A 15,135-nucleotide genomic window follows, 5' to 3' on the forward strand; every position below is an offset into this window, starting at 1 on the left:
TGGTAGGACAGGGAGGCACATACAGACATAAGATATTTTTAACATCGTTATACGATGTGATCACAAAAATATGAAATAATAAAACATAATAAAATAAAATATCTATCAGTGTATTTATGAATTATTACATTATAATAAGAGTAGGGCTTTTATTACGATTATTCAATGATAACAGTTTTTCCCTTATAAAGCCGGTTTCTTCCTTTCCCTATGTAAAGCGACATTGGGTACTTAGAACAGTGATATACATTTGAGCTATTATTCGTATTAATGATAAATAATTTCTTATAATATATATATATATATATATATATATATATATATATATATATATGCATGCATTATATTTGCACTACTGCCATGTTGATCCCTTATATAGACACTCATTAGAACATCTTGTCTTCCATTGAAGCTGTGAAAACAAGGACGTTGTATGGAGGATGAGGATTACACAACATAGAGTTGATGTCGGGTCGAAAACTTGTATGTCCAAAACCGACGCCGTTCCTTTTTTAAATAGTTTTACATAGCCGAACTACTATAGCTCACAATGCGTATAGCTAGATCTACTATTGTCCCTCTATATGCTTTTGTGCGACACTCTTGCGTGACGAAGTATAGGGTAGTCATCTGCGATAACACGTAAAAAGTTGAAATGTGGAGACACAAGGTTTCTGCAAGGACACCCTTTAGTGATGGCAGGCGATGGCCACATGCCATGCCTCGTCCTGCACACCGAGGGGATAAAAGCATCCTATTGTCCATCCCTCCTGTGTGGTGAGATAAGGCTCTATTACGTCAATAGGGGACCAAAATATAAACGCAAAACCAAGTCCTTTCTGTGACCCCACGGCCTTTTTGTTTCTATTTTTTGTTTTACATGATAATGCCTGACTCTGTGTGTGTGCGCGTGCGTGCGTGCGTGCGTTTTTCTGTTTTCTGCTCCCAGAAATATCTTTACTTTATGTGCTTTGGCTGTTACCATAACCATATTAACCCTGGCTTCCCTATTTTGGTCACATTTTAAAACAAAATCAACTTTTTAATTTTATCTTCAGAAAATAGTAGATCTACAAACTCGCAACACGTCACATAACAATGCATTGTGAGCCTTTTAGATCTGCTATATGTTCGCCATTTGTTATATATGGGGATAGGTTGTTAAGTCCTGGTTGTTTAATTGTGGAAAATCAAATTGACGTTGCCATCGTGGCACAAGCCACCGCTAATGTATAAAGAGCAGTCCCTATACCGCTAACCTCAGCCATACATACAGTATCAGGCAGAACCCTTGTATCTCCATACTTTGACTTCATTGTAAATGAATGCCTAATAGTATAGTTCATCATGCAAGAATGTAGCACAAAGCAGTGAAAATAGCAGATCTACAAGCGTATAGCGTTTCACATCACGACATGTTGTGAGCTTGTAGATTGGCTATTATATTGGATTCGTAAAATACTAAATGAAAAAAGTATGGGTTCTGGACATACATGGTTTCCACCCGACACCAACCAATTAAACGTCCATTGTTGTGTAATGGCTGTGTGTAATCACACTGTTCAGAGCTGCTCACGCATGAACCTCCTCGGCTGCATCCAAACTCTGTAGCATATATACTATTATAGACATATCAATGTATTGTCCAACTGCCATTGCTTTATACACAACCCATTACGTTAGGATTAGGTGGTTAGTATAGTCTTTTGATCCGTTAGCTTCCGGTCCTTTTAAAAACAAAAGAAAAAACATTATGAACTATATCAGTTCAGGCTCTCTATGGATATTTCTTTGAGAATTTTCAAAGTAAAACAAAGTGTGTGCGTGTGTGTGCGCGCGTGCGTGCTTGTGTGTGCGCATGCGTGTATATGCATGCTCGCGTGTGTGCGTGACAAGTGCAAAGTGGCAAACAATACAGATGGCCACAGCAATTAAAATGTTGATTGTTTGAATGCCTAATATGTTTTTGACAGTTGGCATGTTAAAAATGTAAAATGCATAACGGATGATGGAGTCAAAAGATTCATGCTAATGAGATGGCGAGCAGGAGGCTAACGCACAGCTTTTGTGTTTATGTAGGGAACCAGAGAGAGTCAACAGTTGGCAAGGAAAATACATTTGACCTGAAATCATTTCGTGTTTTTGGCTGTAGCCCCACTGCATGGTTTTTGCCCAAATGTACACTGCAGAGGTAACATTTAGGATTTTACTCTATAAATGAAAACGCAGTACTGACATGTGCAATTTAGAGTCTCAAAAATAAATTGAAATGAGATGCATGTCCATAACTACTTAACACTGCCCTGATTTCCCTCACACAGGATCCAAATGTCTCAATAGACGAGCAGGGAGACAAATCACAACCATCACAATCAAATCAAATGTATACAGTCTATTGTTTTTTTTAATAATTTTTATCCCACGATTTTGTAACCCATTTTTCACCCGTGTCAATTATCTAATGTGATCCTGGGCTCTACACACCCTCCGCCAACCTAGTCCCCATATATGGGGGACATGGGGAGAGCAACGGACTTGAACTCATGCTTCCTTCATGCATGAGTGTCCAAGTTGCTCCTTTACACCTGACAGGGGGGAGTTCCTTTCCCCTCCATCAGGCGCCCCGGCTGGCCAGGGGGAGGCAGTTTAGAGACCAGGATTACTGCATGTTTTTTGTGAGGGTATACCTACCCTAGGGGACACAGGGAGAACATGCAAACTCCACACAGAAAGGCCCTTTCGCCCATACCCCTGATGAGGTGGAGGAGGAAACACGCCGCCAGCGCCCACAACGTCCCCAGCGGGAATCGAACCCAGGACCTTCTAGCTGTGAGGCGAAAGCACTACCAACTGTGCCACCGTGCCCGTATACAGTCTATTGTATTGTATACAAAATAACACTGTGGTCAATTAACTGAACTGACAAAATAAGATTGTAGTCACCAAAATCATGGAGCTTTAACTTACAAAGCTTCATCACCACATTTTGACCTGAGGCTGAATCTAAAAAAAATGCTTCTAATTCCTGACAGTTTACTGAAAAACCTATGTTTCTATGTCAGTGGTGCTCAACCTTTTTCATGTCAAGGACCCCCAGAATAATCCTTATTTGGCTGCGGACCCCCATCTAAAAAATATATATATTCAAAGATTTACGCCAGATTTTCACGATTATTTCAAAAATAGCAGATGATGGTTCACAGGATTGTTAAAATAAGGCACCCAAGTATTTATTCAAATACTTTTCAAGGGTTTGTGATGTGCATAGATACTCCGCTAGGGGTAGCGCCACACATTTTGTTCCATGCAAAGTTAATAAGCAGTATTGGAAAGGCCTCTATTTTGTATTCTGCAGCTGTTGCATGGAATGGGTTGCCCACAGTCACAAAATGTATTGGGTCTACCCAAGGGGGCAGGCAGGCTTTCCAACGTTGAAGCTCTAGGTCCTAGTGGTAGGACGAGGGACTACAGGCGGACCCGTGGATTCATGACCGGGAAACCCCGTGCAGCTGGGCTTTAACGTTGAGCGCTCGGTTGCCCTACGTCACTCAGGACCTCAAAGTTGAGGTCCTGGGAGGGACTTCCGGCAGTCTTCCGGGTGCTTCAAAACGCCACTGAGCAACTTCCACTGACATGAATAGCTGGGGGGGCGGAGCTTCGCGCTAGTTCAGTCTCTATTATATATATACTCTATGGGTCTACCTCTACGTAAGTAAGGAGTAAGTGGTTAAAAGATACTCCATTATACTAATAAACTTCTATAACTTACTACAGTATATAATTACACACACACAGTGCACAGATGCTTATAATGTATAGTATAATACAACACGTATATGTGCGCATACGACCAACATGCGTATGTCAGCCTTACTTATAGGCTGACATACTGTGGACTGCTCATTTGCATGTTGTAAGACCAACGCTATACTTTCATTGGTCTTTACAACATCCAAATGAGCAGCAGCAGACTGGTGACTCCTCCCCCTGTGATGCTTATCATGCCTATGTCATTGTTTCTTCATGTCGTCTTACCACCAGCAAGTGTTGAAAACGCTCCAGCTTCATTTGGTCCTCTTTACTTTGGACGACATCGTCTCAGTTCCCACACAGTCACACACACACACACACACAGAGAGAGGGAGACGTCCAGTTGACTCCCAACAACATGAAGTGCTTGAACAACCGAGCTGAGAGCCACTTCACCGGCCAGGTAGAGTGTGAGCTGAACAGTGTGAGTAATGGAGCCTGGGTGAACCAAGGCTTCTGTGGCTCTCCATCACCCATACCTCGGGCCGTCAGCACCATCTACAACCCACAGCCCCTGTTCCCGGGCTCCATGGACAGCATGTCCAAACTGGACAGTCCCTGCAGCCCTTTTCCCGAGGAGCCAGCGTCCCTGGACGGAAGCCTGTTAAAGAAACGAGCAGGTTGCTGTTCTTTTATCAAAGGTAGGAACTTTTTTTCTTTACAATCATGTACAACTTAAGTCAAGTTATCCTGTTCATTTGTTACCTATTGTGTGTCATAATTGTTCAAAAACAAAATCCTATCTTGGCATGTCGGTTATATTTTGCATGGTTTACCAACAGTTTGTCATGTTTTAATGTGAAATGGTTATACGTACAGGTACAGTACACATGTATTTATTGACAAATGGAAATGGGCTGAAAGAGTTCCAATTAGTTCCTCCTGAGCATATTTATTTGAAACTGTGACCATAACATTTCAGTATTAAGTCCAGTTTTTATATCATTATCAAATAATGTGCAAATGTGTAGTATGCTTCTTTTCAGTTACAGTTGTGCTAATCAAGCAATTGAATTTGGTTTAACACGTTACTTTTTAGATCAGCAGGTTCACACAAAGTAAAGATGGTCAATGTTTTATCATAAATGGGGGTACAGAGGAAGTGTTGTATTATACAGGCATACACTTTATTCATACCTGGGGGAGCATAAAGACTAAAATGATCAAATATTTACCATACCTTGTATTTCGTCTATATTGTGTAGGATTATGGAGCACAACATTGACTGAGAACACCTCTGACAACAGGGAGCTGTTCGTCAGGACCACGCTAAGAGAGCTACTAGTTTATCTGCTATTCCTTGTGGATATATGTCTCTGTAAGTATAACATTGGTTACTCTGTCAATGCCTGACTAACTGTGTGTGTGTGTGTGTGTGTGTGTGTGTGTGTGTGTGTGTGTGTGTGTGTGTGTGTGTGTGTGTGTGTGTGTGTGTGTGTGTGTGTGTGTGTGTGTGTGTGTGTGTGTGTGTGTGTGTGGTATATAAAACATTATACAAAGCAATGTTAGCTAGCAGGTGTATCGAAATGAACAATGTGTGTTTTTTTCATAAAGTTTAGTTATGTTCAAAAGATGTGACCACCCATTGAGGATTTTAAAGTAGGCCCAAAGCTGGTGTTTCTGCACTGCAAATTCCTAATAATTATTGTCATTTGTTTTAATTTAGTACCAGATTTGTTGGTTTTTAGCAACACCCTATTCTGGGCATGTCATTATAGGCGAACATTCGAGGGAAATTGAAGCATATATAGCTTGTAGATAGGCTATTTTGGTGTAGAAAGAAAAATCACACCCGTGTGAAGTAAGTGGTGCAACTCCGTGTGGGGGGTTCCCGGAACTTCCAGACCCGCAGGAACGCGCCCAGGGTGCCGGCCCGGTTCCGGCGAGCCGCACTGCGCGAAACTGTTGAGAAATGACAGAGTTACCGTGTGGGGGTCCCCAGGGGGTCCCAGTACAGTACAGTACAGTACAGTACAGTACAGTACAGTACAGTACAGTACAGTACAGTACAGTACAGTACAGTACAGTAACACCTGAAATAATCATATATACAATTAATATGAATGGGTGTGTTAGGGTGCACAACAGTGACACTTTGTTTTGAAAACCAACCAAATGCTATTACCGTGTATACAATTTGTATACACGGTAACGTATCATTCTCAGTTTACATAACATTACATTCTGAAAAGTCCTTGTTTTGTTAAAGTGATATTATGTTTTGTTTAAATAGGATGTTACAGTACATGAGCCTGTTTGAAATGTTGATTTATCGTCAGCTGTGTCTCCCTGCCTGGAGGCCACTATAAATTCTCTCCCCATCCCGTTTAAATGGCATTGTCCTGTTAAACATTATGAGTGAAAGGAACAGATCGCGCTGCTCTCTTGCCTTTCACTGATAAGAGCATTGGGCCGAGCCATTGTTCCTTTGACTGGGTCGGGATTTACATTGTTTGATGAGAACATTTGCGTCAGCCAATGTGCTCTCTCTTCAAACAAATCACCGCCTCTGATCTGGGTGTATTTGACTGCTGTGACATGAGCACAACCAAAGGACGAATCGTGAATGAGGCGGTGCGTGTCTGATTCGGAGTCGCCTTATCTTCAGCTGAATGCAGCAATTAACGTTTCAAGCTGAACCTGAGCAAAGGCTGACATGAACCGGTGGTTAACCATAACAATGTCATCATGTTGTCTTTCAGTGACATATGGCATGACAAGCTCAAGCACCTACTATTACACTAAAGCCATGACAGACCTGTTTGTGAATACAGCCGGTGAAGGTGGGGTTAAATTTCAGTCCATTAGCACCATGGCCGACTTCTGGACTGTGAGTAGTCTCTATATTCTCCAATGAAGAATCAAGCTCTGTGAACAAATAAACACAGAATGCAATATGAAATATAAATATATAATATTGAGTTTGCAAGATATGTACTGTATAGCAGTGGTTCCCAAAGTGGGGTCCGGGGACCCCTAGGGGTCCTTGAGGGAGTTCCAGGGGGTCCCCAGCTAAATGATAGTTTGGAATCAAATGGATCCTTATGGGTCTGTAACTCTGAGAGTGTACAAATGGAACCATTTGTACACACTCGGAGTGAAATTAACATTGATTTTACAATATAAATTGGGGTCTCATAAATAGAAATGTCATTAAATGTGGGTCCGTAGCCTGTTGCATATCAAACTGGGGGTCCTTGAAATGAAAATGGTTGAAAATCCACTGCTAGAGCTGTAAACAAAAATCTTCTCTTATGGGAGTCCTTAGCATATATTTCCAAATGTGGGGGTCTGCAGGCTAATGAGTGTCAATTTGGGGGTCCTTGACATGAAAAGGTTTGGGAACCACTGCTGTATAGATCATGATTGATTCATAATTGTATTCCTACCTCTGTCCTCATCCTCATTTGTTTCTGAATCTGAACAGTATTCCCAGGGCCCGTTGTTGGATGGCCTCTACTGGACTAGGTGGTACAACAACCAGTCTATGGATAGTGGAGACAAGTCCTTCATCTACTATGAGAACATGCTGCTGGGCGTCCCGCGCATGAGGCAGATCAAGATCAAGAACAACTCCTGTAAGGTCCACAGCGACTTCCAGGATGAAATCACGGGATGTTTTGATGTCTACAACGAGAAGAAAGAGAACGATGACAACTTTGGTCTCATCAATGGCACTGCGTAAGCTACACATTTTGGTCTTTTGATTGGTTTCTATAAGCTCACCACCAGACTGCTGTCGAGCTGTGAAGCAGTTGAGACTATTGTAATGAGAGTCTATCTGTGTGCATGTACTGTATGCAGTATACATACAGTATACTGTACACCAGAGGTGCCCACACTTTTTTGACTTGAGAGCTACTTTCAAAATGACCAGCTCAACGAGATCTACCCACCAAAAAATTATGATTCCATTGCTGAAACTAGTTTAACAATGTACCTGAGGGGGCTTTGGGATAGCAGTGCTGGCATTACATAGAAGACAAACGCACTTGGAAAGGGAAATAGAGGAAAAATGGGGAAATAATTGATTCTTTTTTATGTTAATCAAGTCACCAAAAAAGTTTTTTTCATATATTTGAATTATATATATATTATATATATTTAGGGCATGTGGTCTACCTGCACAGCCTAGATCACAATCTACTTTTTGGGCATCCCTGCTGTACACAGTGTACACTAGCGTGTCACTCTGTCCGCAATGACTCAATCCACTGTAACATCCTCAGATCACAGCACAAGTCCATGAGACTTCAAATACTACATCTCTAACTCAAATATCTGACATATTGTGCAATTTGGTGGACTAAGATCAGGGACACTGAGGTCAGCTGGTAATGAGCTCATGCTATGCACGCGTCTAGGTTCCTCTTGTTTTGCTGTCGTTGTTTCTTTTAGTTTTTACTTGAGCTTTAGCACAGTGGTTCCCAAAGTGGGGTCCGGGGACCCCCAGGGGTCCTTGAGGGAGTTCCAAGGGGGCCCCAGCTAAATGATAGTTTGGAACCAAATGGGCCCTTATGGGTCTGTAACTCTGAGAGTGTACAAATGGACCCTAACGGGTCTATTTGTACACCATTTGTACACACTCAGAGTTAAATTAATATTGATTTTACAATATAAATTGGGGTCCCAGAGATAGAAATGCCATAAAATGGGGGTCCGTAGACTAATGCATGTCAGAAATTAACTTTAAATTAAACGAGTTGAGAAACTCTGTTAGAGCTGTAAAAATCTTCTCTCATGGGGGGTCCGCGGGCTAATTAGTGTCAATTTGGGGGTCCTTGACATAAAAAAGTTTTGGAACTACTGCTTTAGCACAGTATGTTCACATTATTATTATTATTATTATTATGCTTTGTATTTTGCACAGTATGTTCACATTATTCTTACAAGACCTTATCCTTCCCCAGCTGGACGTACCACACAGAGAAAGAGGTGAAAGGTTCTGCTCACTGGGGCTTGTTGACCACATACAGTGGGGCAGGGTTCTATCAGGACCTGACCACAACTAAGGAGGAGAGCACCGCCACGCTGACGGACCTGAAGAGCAACCTGTGGCTGGACCGTGGAACCAGAGCGGTCTTCATCGACTTCTCCACCTACAATGCCAACATCAATATGTTTTGTGTCATCAGGTACTAGTAGTGACAGTGGTGGAAAAAGTATCAATACTCAAAGTAAAAGTCCGGTATTCAAAATGTACTTGATTGAAAGTACAAATATATTGGTATCAAAATGTACTTAAAGTACCAACATCTTTTGAAAATAGCAGATCTACAAGATTGTAGGTCGGTGTAGGTCGGTGAGATTATGAGATTGTAGGTTGGCTATTTTCAAATGGCCGAAATGTATTAGCCTAATAATCAAAATCTACATAGTAACTAATAACTAAAGTTTAAAAGTAAAATTACATTTGCCTCTGAGATGTAGTGGAGTAGAAGTAAAAGTATTGGAAATTGAAAATACTCAAGTACAAATACCTCACAATTTTACTTAAGTACAGTACTTAAAGTAAATGTAGTAAATGTACTTAGTTACTTTCCACCACTTGCCACACTTGGTAGTGAACACAATTTGCAAGCACCCTTTTCCTACAATAGCTTTTCATCCAAAAGCTTATAGACATTCCATGTTGTTGTTGTTTCCCCTGAAAGGTTGCTGGTTGAATTCCCAGCGACTGGAGGAGCTATCCCTTCCTACCAGATACGAACAGTCAGACTCATTCGCTACATCACCTACTGGGATTATTTCATCCTAGCCTGTGAGATGGTATTCTGTGTCTTCATCCTCTACTATGTTGTAGAGGAGATTCTTGAGTTACGAATACACAAGTTCTCCTACTTCAACAGCATCTGGAACATACTGGACATTGTTGTCATAATGGTGAGATAATGAATAATTATCCACATACACATTTTGCATAAGCCGAGCTCCTTGGTTTGAACAGTGATTCAAAAAACACTATTCTGTTTTCCAGCTTGCCATTGTAGCGATCGTTTTCAACATTTTCCGCACCATAAAAGTGGACAAGTTACTTGGCAAACTGCTGGAACAACCTAATATCTATGCAGACTTTGAATTTCTGGCTTTCTGGCAAATGCAGTACAACAACATGAATGCAGTGAACTTGTTCTTTGCTTGGATAAAGGTAAAACACTATACCACCGTCTACAGTCACTATTCTAGACCATATGGTGTGCCACTGTTTGACTGTCCTTCTTGCTATACTGCAGGTCTTCAAGTACATCAGTTTCAATAAGACCATGACACAACTGTCCTCGACCTTGGGTAGATGTGCTAAAGACATAGTGGGATTTGCCATCATGTTCTTCATAGTATTCTTCGCCTATGCTCAACTTGGCTATCTCCTCTTTGGAACAGAAGTCGAATCCTTCAGTACCTTTGTCAAGTGCATGTAAGCCAAACAAATAGGATGAGCTGTAAACTGTAAACTCGAGCATTAGCTATGATAATAAGAGTTGAAGTTGAGTTCTTATGCTCTGTTCCTTTCTTCCTGTAGCTTCACACAGTTCAGGATTATTCTAGGAGACTTTGATTATGATGCCATTGAGCGTGCCAACAGAGTTCTTGGTCCAATGTACTTTGTCACCTACGTATTCTTTGTCTTTTTTGTACTGCTGGTGAGTTATTCGATACACAAAGAATAATCAATTTTACAATCGAAGATTGGATTCTTTTAAAATGTATAATTACTCAAAGTTTTTTTCTTTTTTCTTTCTTTAACCTCCCCTCGTCCCCTAGAACATGTTTCTAGCCATCATAAATGACACGTACTCTGAGGTTAAGGAGGAGCTCTCATTACAGAAAGATGAGCTGCAGATTACAGACATAATCAAACAGGTAAAGTAGAGTTACATCTATCTTATCTACTAACTATATACAATCATGATTGATACAGTATTTAGTGTGTTTGTTTGCCAGTATCAGGACACTATAAGGATACTACAAATTAAACTACAAATAATAAAGCAATAAAACACATTTTTGTATTAAGAGCTACTCAAGGACATTCATGAAGCTGAAACTTAAAAAGGAGAAGATATCAGATGTTCAAAAAGCCCTGTCTGGGTCTGGAGAAATTGAATTTCAGGACTTCAGAGAAACTCTGAAAGAGTGAGTCATTAAAAAGCAAAACAAAAACACATAAACGTGCAGGTTAACCCAGACGTTTAAACTGCATTTGAACTGAACCTTCACCCATCTGATGTCGTCTTAGAATGGGACATGCTGATCACGAAATCTCCGCAGCATTCGCCCGATTTGACCGCGACGGAAACCAAGTTCTGGACCGCGAGGAGCAAGAGAGGATGAAACGGGAACTGGAAGAGAAGAGGGTTTGTGGACTAAACCCCAGGTTCTCATTGTAGGGTCAACTCAGACTAAACCCCAGGTTCTCATTGTAGGGTCAACTCAGACTAAACCCCAGGTTCTCATTGTAGGGTCAACTCAGACTAAACCCCAGGTTCTCATTGTAGGGTCAACTCAGACTAAACCCCAGGTTCTCATTAGGGTCAACTCAGACTAAACCCCAGGTTCTCATTAGGGTCAACTCAGACTAAACCCCAGGTTCTCATTGTAGGGTCAACTCAGACTAAACCCCAGGTTCTCATTGTAGGGTCAACTAAACCCCAGGTTCTCATTAGGGTCAACTCAGACTAAACCCCAGGTTCTCATTGTAGGGTCAACTCAGACTAAACCCCAGGTTCTCATTGTAGGGTCAACTCAGACTAAACCCCAGGTTCTCATTGTAGGGTCAACTCAGACTAAACCCCAGGTTCTCATTGTAGGGTCAACTCAGACTAAACCCCAGGTTCTCATTGTAGGGTCAACTCAGACTAAACCCCAGGTTCTCATTGTAGGGTCAACTCAGACTAAACCCCAGGTTCTCATTGTAGGGTCAACTCAAGAGGACTAAACCCCAGGTTCTCATTGTAGGGTCAACTCAAGAGGACTAAACCCCAGGTTCTCATTGTAGGGTCAACTCAGACTAAACCCCAGGTTCTCATTGTAGGGTCAACTCAGACTAAACCCCAGGTTCTCATTGTAGGGTCAACTCAGACTAAACCCCAGGTTCTCATTGTAGGGTCAACTCAGACTAAACCCCAGGTTCTCATTGTAGGGTCAACTCAGACTAAACCCCAGGTTCTCATTGTAGGGTCAACTCAGACTAAACCCCAGGTTCTCATTGTAGGGTCAACTCAGACTAAACCCCAGGTTCTCATTGTAGGGTCAACTCAGACTAAACCCCAGGTTCTCATTGTAGGGTCAACTCAGACTAAACCCCAGGTTCTCATTAGGGTCAACTCAAGACTAAACCCCAGGTTCTCATTGTAGGGTCAACTCAGACTAAACCCCAGGTTCTCATTAGGGTCAACTCAAGAAAGTGTACAAAATGGAACCAAATGCAATTTACAATTACAATTTAGGCATTTAGTAGACGCTCTAAATCTAGAGCGATTTACAGTAAGCAAGAACAACACATGGCAATACATCAAATACTATATAAATAGTCATCAAGGATCATATTAAAGGACCACTTCACCACTTTTCAACCTATCTTCATATAATAGGTCCTCACTAATAATCATGATAAAATGGCACGATTTTTTTCTACTCAGTCTGTGTCTCATAGGAGTGCTGTGGGCAGTTTAGAAACCGTCTTCCAGTGACATCATCATTAGGCAAATTTTTTTTTTAAACAAGATTTATGTACAAAAATATTTAGATTTTCATTATCGTGAGAACAATGGCTTCCATTTTCGCATTGCAACTTTTCAGGACTAGAAAGCCTGCAGTTTCTATTAGCTTGTATTCCCCATCGATGATGTCACTGGAAGACGGTTTCTGAACTGCCCACAGCCCTCCTATGAGACACAGACCGAGTAGAAAAATATTGCGCCATTTTTTCATGATTATTAGTGAGGGCCTAGTATATGAAGATAGGTTGAAAAGTGGTGAAGTGGTCCTTTAAGTAATCTAAGAACCTAAAACTCCGTCTAACAGTAGAATATCCGTACAATGAAACTATACACTATATATGCTATGTCTACATATTATGCTATCTATTCTAAATTACATGCGTTAGCCTTTGCATATGCCTGCAAGGTCGTCGAGGCTACGGCTACACTCTGAGTTAAATGAACACTTAAAGAATTATATCAAATGGGGTCCATCTGTGGCCTTGATTGATTGATTTAATTGAATACTTTATTGGCAGAAATGTCATTCATCAGGGTATCAGGTACTGTACGGTCGCCCCTAAACCATCTCGTCCCTCGATTTTTCCGCCGACTTCACGCCGACCGCTCAGTCCGCCGGTTCTTGTATTCTTTATTTTGTTTTACTGAGAAGAAGGTTAGAAATAAGTATAGGGTTAGGCATAGTTTTACTGGGGTTAAGTTTAGGTATATTGTTAGGTTTAGGCATAGTTTTACTGAGGTTACGCTTAGGTTTAACCGCATAATTCCCTTAGGTTACTTTAGGAATACCAGGCCACGCAGTTCCGCCGGCTGTACGCCTGGGGCGAGTTGGTAAAGGGGCGAGTCGTTTGGTATTCGTAATCAGTACAGGGTACAGTCAAACACAAAGTATTTGCGGTCTTGTTTCCATTCAGGTCCTGGGTATTCAATTCATAATAGTCTAGACTCTAGCTAGCTAGCTAGCCTAATAACATTAGTGGGCCGTGAACACATTAGAGATTGGGCCCTAATCCAGAAAAGGTTGAGAACCACTGCTTTAGACTAGTAATGTTTTTCACAAGTGTTTCATTTACCTCTCTTCAGGATGATCTCAGTGCTGAGCTCAACAAACTTGGAATAGACTATGGTAAAGACCTGATGGACCAAGATACTGTCGCCATCAATGAGCAGAAGAACATGCCCACTCAATCCTTCACAGAGAAGGAGGAGTTTCAAAGGTGGGCTGAGTGCTCACATTTAACTCATCCATTTTAAATTGGGGGTAAAGACAGAAGGTCATAAATAAAACATGGACGATGGGTTAAAAGGGATATGTTTATTTAGAACGTATATTCAGGCTTTTGTGTGGCCCCCAGACAGTTTTTATGCTTGATTCAATATTTAGATATTTGATTAATTTGATCAGACACGCCCCCCTATTATTTAAACCCATTGAACTTCAAACTCCATTTGAACCATCTAAGTCGACGACATTAGAAAGACAGCCTTGCTGTTCTTCCTTTTCTTTTCATAATTAAAACATAAAATAAAATTAACAGTTCCATCAGTACCAGTACATTAAAAATAAATTAAAATGTTAGAGCTGCAATCCACAATCAAATCAAAAATATGATTCTGTTTACTTTGTATTATTGGCCAATGTAACCTACTTTTCATTCCATGTAAGGTTGGCCAGGCAGGTTCTCCAACTGGAAGGTTCTGTAACAGCCATCATGTCCAGGATTGAGTTGATTATGGTGAAGCTGGAACTACACGAGAGAACAAAAGCCAAAGAAACAATGTCCAATAATGATGTATGTGCTGTAAGCCTTGTAAGGGATATAAAACTATTTTGTTTGTTGTTTAACTTGTTTTGCATATTCTGATAGTTATCATTGAACATTTGTAAGAGTGAGAACCAATTTTATCAGCTAACAATTTTATTTCAACAATTGTATTAGTTTCACACTGCACGTCATCCTGTAGCTTGTATAAGTTCTCGCTCCTAAAAATTTATTTTCTGTTTACTAAAGAGAGGGGGGGGGGGGGGGGACACCTATTACTGAACAAACACTATGAGAGTATAGAACTATGGTATTTAGGACAAATTCGAACACAAAACTGATCATTTAAATATGAAAAGGTCAACATATATATCATGTCAGTAGTTCAACATAAACGGAACTTAACTAATCACTTCCATTCTTATGTTAGTTGAAGACACCAAAGTATAGGGTTTGTGTTTGCTATTTCAACATGCTGATAAACCATTTTTATGTCATGCTTACCGTAGCAAAATCTCATAATTCCACTTGTGCCCAATCCAGAATGATAAGACCACGCCGGACGGAGTGGTCTCAGCACACATGGACAGAGGCCTGAGAGCCGAGCTGCTGTCACGGAGACCTGCAGCTCTAGCTGGAGATTACCGGAGTCATATGTGATCTATTCTAAATCAGTGTTTCCCAACCTGGGGTTGACTCTGCAAAGATTTGAGTTAAAAACGTTTGCTCTGAAAGAATATATATATTCAAAAGTACACCATCATCTAAAATAAATCCAACAGTCAAATGATGGTGTACAAACATTATTACTGAGGACCAGTAGACCATGGATCTATTGAAA

General features: G+C 40.9%; 1 protein-coding gene across 1 annotated transcript; it reads left to right on the forward strand.

Annotated features, from left to right (window-relative positions):
- Positions 1–4,168: 4,168 nt before the first annotated feature.
- Positions 4,169–14,954, forward strand: pkd2l1 (polycystic kidney disease 2-like 1; the record flags this gene model as incomplete). Its single annotated transcript, XM_079512938.1, has 15 exons — positions 4,169–4,451; positions 5,016–5,129; positions 6,514–6,641; positions 7,239–7,492; positions 8,722–8,946; positions 9,466–9,694; positions 9,789–9,959; positions 10,045–10,226; positions 10,332–10,452; positions 10,574–10,672; positions 10,827–10,945; positions 11,049–11,166; positions 13,615–13,748; positions 14,198–14,342; positions 14,838–14,954. The coding sequence occupies 15 exons, from the start codon at positions 4,169–4,171 to the stop codon at positions 14,952–14,954; spliced, it is 2,439 nt and encodes an 812-aa protein (XP_079369064.1).
- Positions 14,955–15,135: the final 181 nt, after the last annotated feature.

Source organism: Electrona antarctica, assembly GCF_951216825.1.
Source record: "Electrona antarctica genome assembly, chromosome: 10".
Lineage (NCBI taxonomy): Eukaryota > Metazoa > Chordata > Actinopteri > Myctophiformes > Myctophidae > Electrona > Electrona antarctica.